General features: G+C 46.9%; 1 protein-coding gene across 3 annotated transcripts in view; it reads right to left on the bottom strand.

Moving 5' to 3' along the window:
- NAXE (NAD(P)HX epimerase) overlaps nucleotides 1–16,715 on the bottom strand; it is an 84,568-nt gene that overhangs the window by 12,656 nt on the left and 55,197 nt on the right. The window contains exons 1-5 of one of the 3 annotated variants that reach the window (XM_063947057.1): nucleotides 5,446–5,498; nucleotides 2,834–2,942; nucleotides 1,481–1,591; nucleotides 1,256–1,366; nucleotides 934–1,081 (exon numbers count right to left, since the gene is read on the bottom strand). In XM_063947057.1, the coding sequence (XP_063803127.1) occupies nucleotides 934–1,081; nucleotides 1,256–1,366; nucleotides 1,481–1,591; nucleotides 2,834–2,942; nucleotides 5,446–5,483 (517 nt within the window). In that variant the 5' untranslated portion in view covers nucleotides 5,484–5,498. The other 2 variants (XM_063947055.1, XM_063947056.1) reach the window with 2 other exon arrangements.

The following is a 16,715-nucleotide window of genomic DNA, read 5'->3' as shown; positions in this document are numbered from 1 at the left end:
ATAATTACATAGGGACAACCTTATATAAGTGTTTTCCCTTATAGCATCTTTTTTATATATTTCTAACGCCAAATTAGTGCCCCCCCTCTCTGTTTTAACCCTGTTTCTGTAGTGCAGTGCAGGGGAGAGCCTGGGAGCCTTCCCTCCAGCCTTTCTGTGAGGGAAAATGGCGCTGTGTGCTGAGGAGATAGGCCCCGCCCCTTTTTCGGCGGCCTCGTCTCCCGCTCTTAACGGATTCTGGCAGGGGTTAAATATCTCCATATAGCCCCCGGAGGCTATATGTGAGGTATTTTTAGCCAAAAAAGGTTTTCATTTGCCTCCCAGGGCGCCCCCCTCCCAGCGCCCTGCACCCTCAGTGACTGCCGTGTGAAGTGTGCTGAGAGGAAAATGGCGCACAGCTGCAGTGCTGTGCGCTACCTTAAGAAGACTGAGGAGTCTTCTGCCGCCGATTCTGGACCTCTTCTCGTTTCAGCATCTGCAAGGGGGCCGGCGGCGAGGCTCCGGTGACCATCCAGGCTGTACCTGTGATCGTCCCTCTGGAGCTAATGTCCAGTAGCCAAGAAGCCAATCCATCCTGCACGCAGGTGAGTTCACTTCTTCTCCCCTCAGTCCCTCGTTGCAGTGATCCTGTTGCCAGCAGGACTCACTGTAAAATAAAAAACCTAAAACTAAACTTTTCTAAGCAGCTCTTTAGGAGAGCCACCTAGATTGCACCCTTCTCGGCCGGGCACAAAAATCTAACTGAGGCTTGGAGGAGGGTCATAGGGGGAGGAGCCAGTGCACACCACCTGATCCTAAAGCTTTACTTTTTGTGCCCTGTCTCCTGCGGAGCCGCTATTCCCCATGGTCCTTTCAGGAACCCCAGCATCCACTAGGACGATAGAGAAAGAGAAATTACATTTACACTACTCCCAAAACGGGCATTCCTTGTACCTGATGGGATGTCCAAACTAGCGATAGGTATGGTGATACGTTTTAAAGTGTTCAGAATGCCCCCAAAAGGCTCTCGCACGGCTCCCTTGAAGCTAAAGCCAAAAATAGCATCAATAACCAAGTTATAGGCTCCATCGATGACCTCGGCCTGGAAGCACAATATTATTAATGTACAGACACCTGCGTTCCTATGTGTGAGATTGTGAAGCATTAACAATTAGTGTATTAATACATTCATGGTTTACTTGTTACATACATCACTTTTCTGATTCACACTGGAAGTAAAAACTACTACTGTATACATATTGTATAAAAAAGGTACCTGTGGAAACTCCGACAGAAAAGGGATGTCCATTTTTTTGCACTGAGTGGTTAAATTCTCAAACAGTGTCTTGTTAGGTTGCTTAGGGTAATATATGGCTGGCTCGTATCCCTATGGAAGCAGAAAGCATTTATTTCTAAGGTTTGTGTGACAAATACTTGTGAATCAAAACAACTGGATTGTGGACGTCTCTGCTGATAGACGCTCTAAATAAATAAAACTTACAAACAGCTTCAGGTGTCTCGCACACACTAGGCCATCCCCTCCGTTGTTCCCTGGACCACATACAATCAGCACAGTAGGCAAGTTGAAGGTGAACGAACTCACTGGATAGGCCTGGAAGGAGTGTAACCCACAAGGCTTTAATTCTTATAAAGAAGATATTCACTCATCTGTAAGGCAGCACAGAGTATATAACTTCATTTACACAGCATTACACCCTGTCATCATGACTACCACTAGATTAGTGTGTGTGTGTGGGGGTGCATGAGTAGGGGTGTTGTATAAAAGACAGATAGTGTCTAATTAGACAGTCAAAAAATAGACACCATGGGGTCAATTCTATTCAGCGACACTTGAATAGCGTCGGGAGTTAGCTCCCGGCGCTATTCAATACAGCGCTAAGTGACACCAATTGTCAGGAATTCTTCTCTCACCCCCGGGGGATGAGAGAGGAAATCCGACAAAAGAGCTGCCGCGCGGCTGGCGCAAGGCTGATTGTGTCGGGAATCAGCATCGCGGCGGGGAGTTAAGTCGGAGAATGCCCGTTCTCCCAACAAATCAACCTGTTAAGTCTGGGAGAACGGGCCTTCGCCGACTTAACATGAGCTGAATTGAATAGCGACGGGAGCTAACTCCCGGCGCTATTCAACTGTCGCTGAATAGAATTGACCCGCATATGTTAGACTGACATTAGGTCGTCAGAGTCAAAAGGTTGACATGAAAATAGTCGGCACCATGTTTTTTGCATTTTTGTGGTTTGTGTGGATAGTTTTGTCATCTGTAGAAAGGCTCGGCACGTTTCAGGCTCGGTAGTTCGCCACAAGGTTTATAACCAACTCTATGCCGACACGGATAGAGAACGTATGAAATAGTCCTGGACCCTGTTGACCTAATGTCTGTCTAACATATGGTGTCTATCTATTGACTGTCTAACTAGACACTGTCTCTCTATCATCCGGATACCCATGAGTAGGAACTACAATGTATATTAATATTATCCTTTATTATATAGTGCAACAATGGGTGCGCAGCGCCTCACTAAGTATATAACAGAGACGGTGCAAACATAACAGGAAAACAGTATGCGCAGTCCTATGGGTAGGAGGAGGGAAGAGGATTGGGTGAGGGATTTATAGGGGTGTGTGAGGAGACTGAATCGGGCCCTGAAGGGGAAATGGAGCCAGTGTAGGGCCTGGTGGAGAGGAGAGGCAGAGGCAATGTATAATCCTGCTGTGCCTCCTGTACCACTTCTGCAGTTGCAGGCAACTTTGGAGCGGTGTCCCGGAAAATCGCACTCAAGAAAGAAACACACTGCCAGCTTACATAATGATGCATGTAATTGTTGTGTATATATACCTTAGCAACTGCAGTAGCACAGCTCAGTCCAGCCAGTTCCATCAACTGATCTACGCTGAATTTATATTCATTAAACAGCTCCTCATCCACAGCCTGCGCTTCCGCCTGACTGATAAAGAGAAATAAATACATGCAATAAATACAGGTTCCGGCCAGCAAGCACCTACAGCTATACAGTAATAAGAAGGAATGTTAGGGGGTTTATACACGGGCTTTGTGTAGAGATCAGCAACAGCCCCAGCTAGATGAAAAGATAATAGGTGGCATCATACAGACTGTCCCTGCTATGTATGCGGGTGCAGGGTTTAATTAAGGTAAAAAAACCCCACAAAACTGCATATGCACCGCAAAGAGCACGCGCGTCGTACGACTATAAACAGCATCGTTGTTTTGCACTGCTTCTAGCAACAAATCTATTCGCACAGCCGATCGCAAGGAGATTCACAGTAAGAGAGCGTTTATGGGTGTCAAATGACAGTTTTCTGGGAGTGGTAAGGAAAACGCAGGCGTGTCCAGGCGTTTGCAGGGCAGCTGTCCGACGTCAATTCCGGGACCTTCTTTGCTGGAATCATCACACAGGATAAGTAACTACAGGGCTGATCTTGTTTTGCACAAAATGTTTTTGTACCACTCGGCTGCACAGGCGATCGCACACTTGCAAAGCGAAAACACACTCCCCCGTGGGCGGCGACAATCCACTTGCACAGCTGCTAAAAGTAGCTAGCGAGCGAACAACTCGGAATGAGGGCCTAAAGGCCCATACACACTTGACGATAAAATGAACGACGTCGTTCATTTCAGCCCTCATCAACGACGTCGCTCATTATATCGTCAAGTGTGTATGCATCCGACGACCACCGATGCGCGGCCCCGCGGGATGTTAACGACCCTCGCTTATCTGTGGAGCATGTATGCTCAATTTCCACTATGGTCGTTACCGACCAGAGACGTCGTTGAATGTGTATGGTGTGAAAGACCAACAACCAAGCCACTGTTCACCAGCCCTGTTCCCAGCTCATTATTTTAATAAACTGTTCAGCTTGAATGCTTCAACGATGAATGGTCTATGGTCTTTGGTCATTGGTAGTGTGTATGCTCATGTCGTTTGCTCAGCTGTTCAAGGGAAGTTCAAGGGAAGTCGTTAACGATGTGTGCATCGTCAAGTGTGTATGGGCCTTAAGTCCTTCTATGTGTGTACAGACAGTCGCTCAGTTACACTTCCTGTTTGTATGCTGGGCTTTTATCAGATCACCTAATGTACAATTCATGCTAGCTTACCACACATGCCAGGTCTAATGCTTATGCTGGGCATACACTGGGAGGTGAAACATCTGATGGTCTATTGGACAAGCTATCGATCTCAGCAATACCCCGTTTATTGGCCTGATCAGCTGTTTATTGGGCTGATTACTGAACAGTATATAGCCAGCATTAGCCTGAGTGCAGGAATCAGCTATCAGTTTGGGACAACACACTGGGGGGAATTTGATTATTTGCTCCCGTCTAAAGTGACAGGAAATCGCCCCTCACCTGAGATACCCTCAAATGCCCACTCACCCCTCACCTGAGGTACCCTCAAACCAACTCTCACCCCTCACCTGATATTCCCTCAAATCCCTAACTCTCCCCTCACCTGAGGTATCCTCAAATCCCCACTCACCCCACACCTGAGATTCCCTCAAATCCCTCACTCACCCCTCACCTGAGATACTCTCGGTCCCAGACTTATCTGACATACCCTCAAATGCCCAAAAACCACCTACCTGAGGTACCCTCAAACTGCACTCACCCCTCACCTGAGATACCCTCAAATGCACACTCACCCCTCACCTGAGATACCCTCAAATACCCACTCACCCCTCACCTGAGATACCCTCAAACTCCACTAACCCCTCACCTGAGATACCCTCAAACTCCACTAACCCCTCACCTGAGATACCCTCAAACTCCACTAACCCCTCACCTGAGATACCCTCAAACTCCACTAACCCCTCACCTGAGATACCCTCAAATGCCCACTCACCCCCTACCTGAGGTATCCTCAAATCCCCCACTTACCCCTCACCTGAGATACCCTCAAATCCCTCACTCACCCCTCAACTGAGATACCCTCGATCCCAGACTTATCTGACATACCCTCAAATGCCCACAAACCACTTACCTGAGGTACCCTCAAACTGCACTCACCCCTCACCTGAGATACCCTCAAATCCCACTCACCCCTCACCTGAGGTATCGTCAAATCCCCCACTCACCCCTCACCTGACACACCCTCAAATCTCCCCTCATCTGAGATACCTTAAAATCAGCTCTCACCCCCATTTGAGCTACTGTCAAATCCCCGCCCGCACCCACATCACCAGCAGTCTCCACCACCAAAGGAACCCCAACATCACTGGGAGGGACCCCGGGCAGCTTTACCTGAGGTATCTGATCCCGCCCTCCATCTCTACCCCGGGACGGCGGTACTCTCTGCACTGTGCGCCCCAGACTCCCACCGAGCGCGGGTACGAGTTGCTCGCCCTCGCGCCCACCAGCAGGCCCAGACCGAGGAGCGCGCGGATCCCCTGCATCCGTCAGAAAGCAGCGCGCACACACAGCTCCTCCCCCACCTGCACCGAGCGCTTCTTCCGGGTACCGCAGGGCGCATGCGCAGCCCTGTTTGCGTGGTGGTTTTGTTTTGTTTTGGTCCGCCGACCTGTGCGTGCTGGAGACGCTCAGCCCCTGGCGCATGCGCTCTGTGCAGGACATTGCTCTGCTCTGAGTCTGAGCATACATGCCATGTAATAAAAGCATTACACTCTGTGATTCGTTTCTCTTGCGTATAAACAAAATGACAAGCTGTTTGCAGTGCATATACAGTATGTAATATTTCACTGTAATCTAATATTTATTATTATAGTTCACACAATTTTGTACACTGGGCCTAATTCAGACCTGATCGCAGCAGCTAATTTGTTCTCTTATGGGCAATACCATGTGCACTGCAGGGGAGGCAGATGTAACATGTGCAGAGAGAGTTAGATTTGGGTGGGGTGTGTTAAAACTGAAATCTAAATTGCAGTGTAAAAATAAAGCAGCCAGTATTTACCCTGCACAGAAACACTATAACCCACTCAAATCTAATGGGCCCTACAAACTCGGCGATGTGCCGCCGAGCTGCCCGACCGCCGATACAGCAAACAGGCAACCCGGCGGCGGGGGGGGCAGTGATGGGGGAGTGAAGTTTCTTCACTCCCCCCGTCACCCGGCTCCGTAGACGTGCAGGCAAATATGGACGATCTCGTCCATATTGGCCTGCATGCGAGGCCGACAGGGCACCAGCGATGAACGAGCGCGGGGCCGCGCATCATTCATCGCTGGTGCCTCCATACTGACAGATATGAACGATATCTCGTTCATTAATGAACAAGATCGTTCATATCTTGCAGTGTAATCGCCCAGTGTGTAGGGCACATAACTCTCTCTGCATGTTACATCTGCCCCACCTGCAGTGCACATGGTTCTGCCCGGTATCCGGTCTCTAGGTGGACCACTATTGGTCGACAGTAACTAGGTCGACAGGGTCTCTAGGTTGACATGAGTTTTTCACAATTTTCTTCTTTTTTTTTACTTTTTCATACTTAACGATTCATGTGAACTACGATTAGGAATAGTAACCTGTGCAGAGCGCAGCGGTAGCGGAGCGAGGCACCTTGCCCGAAGCATGGGCGAGCCATGCGAGGGGACACGGAGCACTAATTGGGGTTCCCGGTCACTGTACGAAGAAAATGACATCAAAAAACATAAAAAGTCCTATGTCGACCTTTTGATCTGTCGACCTAGAACATGTCAACCTAGAAACCCTGTCGCCCGATAGTGGTCGACCTAGACACTGTCGACCTAAGTGTGCTCGACCTTCCATACCACATCCGTTTTGCCCATTAGCTAACAAATTTGCTGCTGCAATCAGGTCTGAATTACGCACACAATCCTATGGGGCGGCAAACAAAATTTTGCAAGTCCGAGGTACTGTGCTGTGCGGCTTGCTGCACTTACTCACGGGCATAAGAACTTTGTCCGCAATTGGATTCCCCCCTAAATCTGATACTGCCAGCGGGATGTAAAAGAGTCTGAGGTCCCCAGATATGTGGAATGCCGGCCGAACTTGGACGTTTTTTTAAAGGGGCTGTAATTTACAAGGCAAAACCATGCCCTGTAAATTATTGCCTCTTTAAAAAAACTTCTAAGTTTGGCCGGCATCCAACACGTCCGGCGAACTCGGACTCTATTTCATCCCTCCCCAAAAATGTGGAAGAGCTTTCAATCTAATCTGTACACTAAGGGGGTAATTCAGAGTTGATTGCAGCAGCAAATTTGTTAGCAGTTGGGCAAAACCATGTGCACTGCAGGTGGGGCAGATGTAACATGTGCAGAGAGAGTTAGATTTGGGTGGGTTATATTGTTTCTGTGCAGGGTAAATATTGTCTCCTTTATTTTTCCACCGCAATTAGATTTCAGTTTGAACACACCCCACCCAAATCTAACTCTCTCTGCACATGTTACATCTGCCCTCCCTGCAGTGCACATGGTTTTGCCCAACTGCTAACAAATTTACCGCTGCGATCAGGTCTGAATTACCCTCTTTGTCATGAAGCGGCGGGGCCTAATGGCGCAAATGGTCCGGCAGCTGCCACCTGCATCATCATTCATTATTAGGGACCAGCTGGGGCCGCCTTGTATTCAGCAATCTCTGGGCCTCATCAGATGTGGTTGCTAATGCAATTGCTGCTGCAGTCTTTTGCATCTATGATTGTGTCTATATGCTCATATAGGCCACATGGATAGTTGGAAAAACATGACACTCCCTCAAAAACGTGTGTCAACCGTTGTCATGTCGGCTTTTTTACCATGTTGACCTTTTGTAACTGTCGATATTATGCATATAGACCATATGGGGTCGACCTAGACACTGTCTACCTATACATTGGAACCCTGCTGACTCTTCCATTTCCGTACAACGGCTGATACATTGGTTCCCAGTGTCCCACTACTTCCTCTGAAAAGGTGGTCTAGAATTGCAAAGAGGGTTCCAATCTGATCCCTCCCCTGCCTCCGCACTGGGAAGGTCCACGGCCATGCACATGCAAAAAAGGCCAGCACAGGGACGGTAAGTTCTGTAGCAGTGTTACTGATTACGGGTTCAGCTTCTTTTGGAACAGCTGTCCCTGCTGTCTACTGAATCACTAGAGTAAATAATTATCCACGGCCGCAAACCGCAGCCAGCTGGATATGTAATCAGCCCCCTATGATGACTAGGCCCCTTAAACACATTTTAAATGAAAATACTTTTTACTTGTAATCATTGCATACTTACCTACTCTCCCGGAAGCTGCGGGAGGCTCCCGTTTTTTGGGGTAGCCCCGCGCACCCCCGGAAGAGTGGGCAGGTCTCCCGCATCCTGCTCGCACCCTAGTGATGCGAGCAGGATGGAGAGATAACCTCCCGCATTCGCGGGTCCGTCGGGTGGAGAAGGGGTTAAAATGAAGCAAATCGCATCATTTTAGCCCCGCCCCCTTCCCGCGGACCCGCGAATCACGGCATTTCCCGGTGCGGGGGTGGGGCTTAGTGATGTCACAGTCCGCCCCCGCCCCCCGAAGACACCTGCAGCGTCTCCTCTCCGGGCTTCTCCCGGAGAGGAGAAATGCAATGTCAGTAAGTATGAACCATTGCTGTGAGCGTACCTCCCAACTTTTGTAATTTGGAAAGCGGGTCATGCCGTGCCAAAGGCGCGACCGTGGCCAGAAAAGGGGCGAGGCTTCGAGAAAAGGGACAGAGCCTCAGGTGAAAGGGCGAGGCATTGTGTTACGATCCCCGCCCCTGAGCTGCTTTGGAAAGCAGAGCAGCGGTGATCACTGCTGGTTCTCCCAACTGTACTCCCCCGCCCGCATGACACTGCGACCCTCGGGAGGGACAGTGGAACAGTGTCCGAATAGCGGGACTGTCCTGCTGAAATCGAGACAGTTGGGAGGTATGTTGTGAGTATCCAATACAGTACATTGAATTATTCTCAAGAAACACACTTTTGCAATTTTTTTTGTGAATTCAAGTTAGTTAATTCAAGATCACCGAAAGTGTGATGATATTACGAAGAATTCTTCCAATCATGTCCAACTAGAATCCAGTTTGTCCTTAACTATCTTATTAACAGTAATTTCTTAGCAATTTTTTTTCTTCGGATTTTAACATTTTTGGTTACACCCTTCCCATGCCCAAATACCACCCCTGAGTATAAATCACAACATGCCACTCCATAGTCCAACTGTCCCATTCAAAAAGGGACTATTGTATATAACAGTGATGGCTAACCTGGACACTCCAGCTGTTGTTGAACTACACATCCCAGCATGCCCTGCTACAGTTTTGCTATTTGGCCATGCTAAAACTGATGCAGGGCATGCTGGAATGTGTAGTTTAACAACAGCTGGAGTGTCAAGGTTAGCCATCACTGGTATATAATATGGTATTTGGAAACTGGTGGTGTGAAGCAGTCAGAATAGTGTGGTGATTACTGACCCCTAGTGGTGGGGGTGGGGCTCACCGAGGATGTCCTGTGTACACCAGTCTGACTCTGCCCATGGAGTATCACAGACTAGATGGGGCAAGTGGTTCTTATCTGCCGTCACATTCTATGTTTGGTGTGGCAGAAGCTCTAGCAAAAACTTATTACACATTATAGCTATTGTGGTCATGATTTGAGCCGCAGACCTGGAGGGGGTTTACAATTAACTGGAAACCCCCCCATGTGTTTGCATGTGATGAACTCACTTTAGACTTATGGAGAAATGTAGATTATTATATTTTTGGTTCTGTCGTGAATTCCATCTGGTGATTATCTTCACCTCTCTAAATATCAGTAACATTGCGCTGTGCCCTTGATTGAAATAAAAACCCCAATCAACCGTAGCAGCACATAGCGAGTTCACTGGACAGAAATTGCCTCTCCAGCAAGTGTCCATCTTCTCAATTTTGTGCTGGCATTAATACCAGCGCTATCTTGTACTTGTGCTATACATTATTCCTTTTCTCCATCTGCGGAAATCACTCAAATGTTCTAAATAGACCAATCACCCAGAGATCCATCCTCCAATCATACATTAGCGATAATAAAATGTCTGAAAGGTTTCCAGAAGATGTCCTGAATTTGAAGACGAGATGAACTATGTCTGTCGCCTAGATATATATATATATATAGAGAGAGAGAGAGAGAGAGAGAGAGAGAGATACACCCAGGTTGAGTATCCCTTATCCAAAATGCTTGGGACCAGAGGTATTTTGGATATGGGATTTTTCCGTATTTTGGAATAATTGCATACCATAATGAGATATCATGGTGATGGGGCCTAAGTCTAAGCACAGAATGTATTTATGTTACATATACACCTTATACACACAGCCTGAAGTCATTTTAGCCAATATTTTTAATAATTTTGTGCATTAAACAAAGTGTGTCTACATTCACACAATTCATGTATGTTTCATATACACCTTATACACACTGCATGACGGTCATTTAATACAATGGCCCTCATTCCGAGTTGTTCGCTCGCTAGCTGCTTTTAGCAGCTTTGCACACGCTAAGCCGCCGCCCTCTGGGAGTGAATCTTAGCTTTGCAGATTAGCGAACGAAATATTTGCAAAATAGCGAATAGAATAGCGATCAGAAATTTCTTTGCAGTTTCCGAGTAGCTCGAGACTTACTCTGCCACTGCGATCAGTTCAGTCAGTTTCGTTCCTGGTTTGACGTCACAAACACACCCAGCGTTTGTCCAGACACTCCCCCGTTTCTCCAGACACTCCCGCGTTTTTCCCAGAAACGGTAGCGTTTTTTCACACACACCCATAAAACAGCCAGTTTCCGCCCAGAAACACCCACTTCCTGTCAATCACACTCCGATCACCAGAACGAATACATTTCTTCGTTAAGCCGTGAGTAAAATACCAAACTTCTTAGCTAATTTACTTGGCGCAGGCGCGGTGCAAAAATTGCGCATGCGCAGTTTGCGGAAAATCGCTGCGATGCGAAGAAAAATAACGAGTGAACAACTCGGAATGAGGGCCAATATTTGTAATAACTTTGTGTATTAAACAAAGTTTGTGTACATTGAGCCATCAGAAAACAAAGGTTTCACTATCTCACTCTCACTCAAAAAAAAATCCGTATTTCGGAATATTTGGATATAGGATACTCAACCTGGATAGATAGATAGATAGATAGATAGATAGATAGATAGATAGATAGATAGATAGATAGATAGATAGATAGATAGATAGATAGATGGATAGATAGATTTGGGGGGGGGGGTTTGTTGTTGTTTTTTCATTAAATTCGGCACTGCTCAGCTTCCTTTTGTCATGGATTAATGTTTCACACACATAAATGGGATCAGTACTAAATCCCGCTGGACGGGATCCCGGCGGTCGAAATACCGACGCCAGAATCCCGACCACACAATCCTGACAGGGGTGGCGAGCGGAGCGCAGCCCCTTGCGGGCTCGCTTCGCTCGCCACGCTGCGGGCGCGGTGCCTCGCTACGTTCGGCACACTATTATATTCTCCCTTTATGGGTGTCGTGGACACCCACGGAGAGAGAATATGTCGAGATTGTGCCGGTTGGGATTCCGGCGTCGGTATTTCGACCGCCGGGATCCCGTCCAGCGGGATCTTGACCGCCTCCCACATAAACTTTCCTTGACAAATGAATTGTGCAAACCGCATCAAAATTCGTCCAGTAGTTCTCAAGATTGGCCCCAAGTCCGACTGCCCTGGCTCAGTTAATCCTATTAAAGGACAAAATAAAGATGGCTCCATCTGTATACCTGGCCCCGCCCCCTGTCTAGGAATGAAAAAAAAAAAAAGTGGTAACCCGACCATTACTATGTAATAATGTCACATAGCGGTTGTATCTGCTCTATAAATGACAATTATGCCTACTCAGTCCTGTGGGGCATCATGGACCATAAACCAGGCCTGATGCTTAAATAGGCAACAAAGTGACCCCACTGCCGCCGGCTCCACTTTCTGACCCCATCGCTGGTCACTGGTAAGTGAGCCCCAGGAGAAGCGCTGAGCGGTGGAAAACATTTGAAAGATTTTGATTTGCTAGAATCTGGACCATTCAGGAACATGGTGTAACGCACGGGAGGATTCATGTTGTGTATCCCTGTAATTACAGCTCCCACAATACAATGCACATATATTACAGATTACTGTTATGGGCGTAATATTTACTATATATTTTGTGGCAAATAACCCCCACCCCCACTGTATTGTTACTACAGTTACTACAGTTAGTAACCGTGTGGTTATTTTGAAGCAGTCTGGCTTTCTATCAGGAGCTGTTCCTGCAGATTGCAGTCCCAAGGCTGTGCGTGGTAAACAGGGTCAGAGAATGGTATGTGTTCTATGTCCCGGAGATAAGATGGAAGGTTCTCCGCCTGATAACAGCACACATTGCAGAATGCTGTACAGCTTTAGGTTATTGCCTGCATTGCTTACCAGGGGTGCAGGTGGAGGGGGGAGGGGGAGGGGGGGGGGGGGGCCTCCACCATGACTGGGGTATGGCTTGTGCTGAAGGGTATTGGTCAGTTCACTATCCGCTACAGAGCATACTTGCCTACCTGACCCTCTCCATGAGGGAGAAAATGCTCTGTTCCTGGACTTTCCTGGTAATGTATGATTGCCATCACCTGTGGTGAAACACCTTTCTTACCCATTAACTAGCTCACCACAGGTGATGGCAATCATATATTACCAGGAAAGTCCAGGAACAGAGCATTTTCTCCCTCATGGAGAGGGGCAGGTAGGCAAGTATGCTACAGAGCAATGTCAGAGTCCTGCAAATGAATTATATGGAAACAGCAAGACTATAGACCATGGTCTGAGCCGTGCGATGGGATCACTGTCTAATCTGAGCACTCAAGTGGGTGGCACTGGGGCCAAGCAGCAGAGTTATTGAAGCCATCAATGCCTGTTAGTCCTGTCTTAAAACTACGTTTCCCAACAGGCCCGATATTGATCATATCTATTTTGTTCTGGATACAAGCACCTGGTGGTATTGGGACAGTTGTCTGCCATCGCCAGTGACGTCACAGCGTGTGTGGACAATGTAAGATGACTTATGCCCTTATTTATCAATGAGTGATACATTTCACTGTGAGTGATAAATTGCACCAGCCAATCAGCTCCTAACTGCCATGTCACAGGCTGTGTTTGAAAAATGACAGTTAGGAGCGGATTGGCTGGTGCCATTTATCACTCACAGTGACATTTATCACTCATTGATAAATAAGGGCATTAATGTCAAATAAAAGTGTTAAAAGCTTAAAGACATTGTCACAGCTGGGAAACCCTCATCATAGGGGTTACTAAACTTGGAACTCAAAGCACACGAAAAGTCCATGTTTTAGGCACAGATGGTTAAATCAAATTGACTGAGGTACTAGTTAAGTCACCTGTGGCCAAGCATGGATATCCTTAAAGCCTGGACTGTTGGGGTGAGTTGAGGACTGAGTTTGGGAAGCTCTGCATTATCATTTGTTATTCTCCACCTCTATGTAGTACTTCTGTGATCCCCGACCTGATACCTCATCATTGCATTAGGCAGACATCAGAGGAAGCTGATGGACTGAACTCATGTAAGGATTCCGTCCGCTACCACAGGAGACACGGAGGAACTGAGCATCTGATTTGCTGTCCCCCTGTCCAGTCAGGTGACGCCTTCATTACATACCTTTAGTTGAGGTGAATCGTCCAGCAAGTCCTTGCCATGGTCTCAGGGATAAGGTCAGGTATTTGTTAGGTGTCTGTCATGGTAAGAGTAATAGGCCCTACACACTGCGTAATATTAGTGAAAGATATGAACGATCTCGTTCATTAAGGAACGAGATACCATTAATATCTTTCAGTGTGGAGGCACCTGCGATTAACGATGCGCGGCCCCGCGCTCGCTCATCGCTGGTGCCCCGTCGCTCATGCATGCAGGCCAATATGGACGATCTCGTCCATATTTGCCTGCACTTCTATGGAGCCAGGTGACGGGGGGAGTGAAGAAACTTCACTCCCCCCGTCACTGCCCCCCCTCCCCCCCAAGGGGCTCATTTGCGCTCGCCACACTGTCGGTATGCCGGCGGTCGGGCTCTCGGAGACGGTATGCTGGTCGCCGGGAGCCAGACCGCCGGCATACCATACTACACCCTTTAGTACATGTCCCCCTATGTCCCCACAAAAGTAACACATGCAGTCATTGTCTACCTAAAGATGGGTGTTGGTCCAAAAATGGAGAAAACTTTTTCTCAAAGTTTAACTCTACCCTGAGCGGCTGCACTAGAAATCTGCAGTTCACTATAACCCTGCACAATGAAGTTTAGTTTTAACCCTGTTATTACCAGATCGCTCATACAGGGAAGGATAGTTTTTTTATTAGCTGGCGTGGAGTACATAGCTGTCCAGGGCATATATTAGGGTATTACGGTTAATCCGCTTCAGTGATCATTTACATTTTGTATTTACTGTATGAGGCTGGAAAATTACATCAGTATCCAAAAATCCCACGATCAGTGCTAGTGGGAACAGAGAAAAGTTCTGCAGACCCCTAAACAGTCATCTTTACATAATTACTATACACAAAAGATGCTCTGCATAGCAGGAGTTATGCGGTTTTACATGATCATTTGTGATGATATAGGGACTGGGAATTGATAGGGTTACATTTGGTTTACATTCCCAGGGATCGTGCTGCACTGAATCACATCATGCTCTGCAGAAATGTATGTGATCGGTGCAGTATCAATTCACAACCTCTAGGTGGAGTAGCATTCTACCCATTGCATGCTTAGGTTAACTGTGGCTCTCTAGCTAGTGTGGAACTACAAGTACCAGCATGTTTGGCCAGCCATACGTTTTTCCACAGAAATGAATCGCAATTAACACCATAGATAGGTTGGATACAACATACTAAAAAAAGAGGAGCTTCATCACAACTCATACAGTATAATAAATAATATAAATACAATATATAATACAAAGTTCCTTAACGTGTATCTTTGTGAACACTATATTGTGACAGTACTTCTCCTGCAGTATTATCACCCACTATTTACAGCTGCATCTGTTTAGTCACTGTTATCAATGAAGCGTCGGCTACGCGTTTCGCTGGGAGATCTGACCTTGTCTTAAGGCCAGAGCCTGCTTGTAGTACGGAATGGCCTTCTCAAGATCCCGCAGGCGAAATCTGGCTGCTCCCATCCTTCACACGCATGCCACTGACCGTGAGCTGATTGGCTGGACAAGAAGAACATCCATAGGGGACATATTCTGCATATATATGAAAGTAAGGGTCATATAAATGCATCACCTGCTGTACTGTGTATGCAACAAGGATTTGGAAGCTGATGCAGAGTAAAACACAAGTTTGTTATAGTCTCTCTCCTGCATTGCCTGCACTGCATGAAATCCATACATTCCGCCATGTACAGAGCTGTGTAAACCTCTGCGGCTGAACCGCCCCTGCGCTTATTTCGTAGCCATTATAATTATCAGTGCTCCCTGGCAAACGTCCTATCTCTAGAGCAGTAAGAGGCATCTGAAACCTGCATAATTACATGTACGCACAAATCGCCATAACCCGCAATTCTGTCCTCTCCCTTACTGAATGTAGCCTAATGGGGGTATCCAAACACCTGCGGTCAATGATCGTGGGTAATTGTATCGTCGGGGGCTATCCTATGAGCCTCAGACACTCATCTCCGATCCCATGGGTTTTTGCGATATCGCGTGTGTGATTTCTGCCAATGAAAACAACTTGTAATAGGATACTGTGATAATGACCATCGGTCATTAATTGCTATATCCGGCTGTTTTTACCTGCCGAAAATGGATTGGCTTTAATTGGATACCCTCCTAAGGGAGAACACCCTGTTACATCAATTGCAAATCGAGCTGCGACTACATATGCAATCACTTAATTCCTTCACTGGTCGCCGGGATGCACTACTTGAATCATATATAATTGTGGTGCTCAAAGAGTCTTATACTGCGGTTAATAAGAAATGTTTTATCTCAAGTGCACACCACCATTAATAAGAAATATGCGCCTTAGTCTGCTAATACAGAGACACACAGAGGTAATCCAAAATCAGTGCTTCAAATCATTTAAAAAAGATGAGACTTATAATGCAGTCTAGAATTATGCGCCAACCCCAGCCTGATGCTCTGGCGCCATCTTGTGGTCCGATTAGATCTTTTTTTTTTTTTTTTTTACATTTTATTCCATTTTCAAATATCACAAAACATACAAGAATCGGGAGATGTTGTACATAGATACCACACCGTGCACGAAAGTACAAAAAAAAGGAAATAGAACAATACATGCATATGACCAACGAAAACAATGACCTTGACAAGAGGCATCCAGCCTCCAGAAAACACGACCTAACATAGTCAACATAGGATATATATGGCAGGTCAGTGGGAGTGATCAACATCTGATTCAAGCGATAATCCAACGCCAGGTCATTCACCCAAAGTCTATAATGCGGTGCCGCTGGCAAAGGGAAACGTCAAGAAATGAAAGGGGGAAAGAGAGGAAATAAGGGGAGTATCCGGTCTGCGTAACTTTAACACATCCCCAGCTAGGCCACGCAAGGGTTTCAACTATTTTATGGTGCACTTTGTATGAAATATGTGGTGCCTACATGATGAAAGATGAAAGGGGATGATGAATAATTCCTAGTAATGGGGAAATCGCAGGAACAAATCTTTTTTCCAGTATTACACAGGATGGTCCCCTTTAGTTGCCCCCCAGCCCCACCCCCCTTGACACCAGGGCCGGATCCAGGGGGG

The sequence above is a fragment of the Pseudophryne corroboree genome, chromosome 12 (genome assembly GCF_028390025.1).
Source record: "Pseudophryne corroboree isolate aPseCor3 chromosome 12, aPseCor3.hap2, whole genome shotgun sequence".
Lineage (NCBI taxonomy): Eukaryota > Metazoa > Chordata > Amphibia > Anura > Myobatrachidae > Pseudophryne > Pseudophryne corroboree.
Note: the sequence above shows the minus strand (reverse complement) of the source record. Positions and strands in the feature narration are given on the sequence as shown.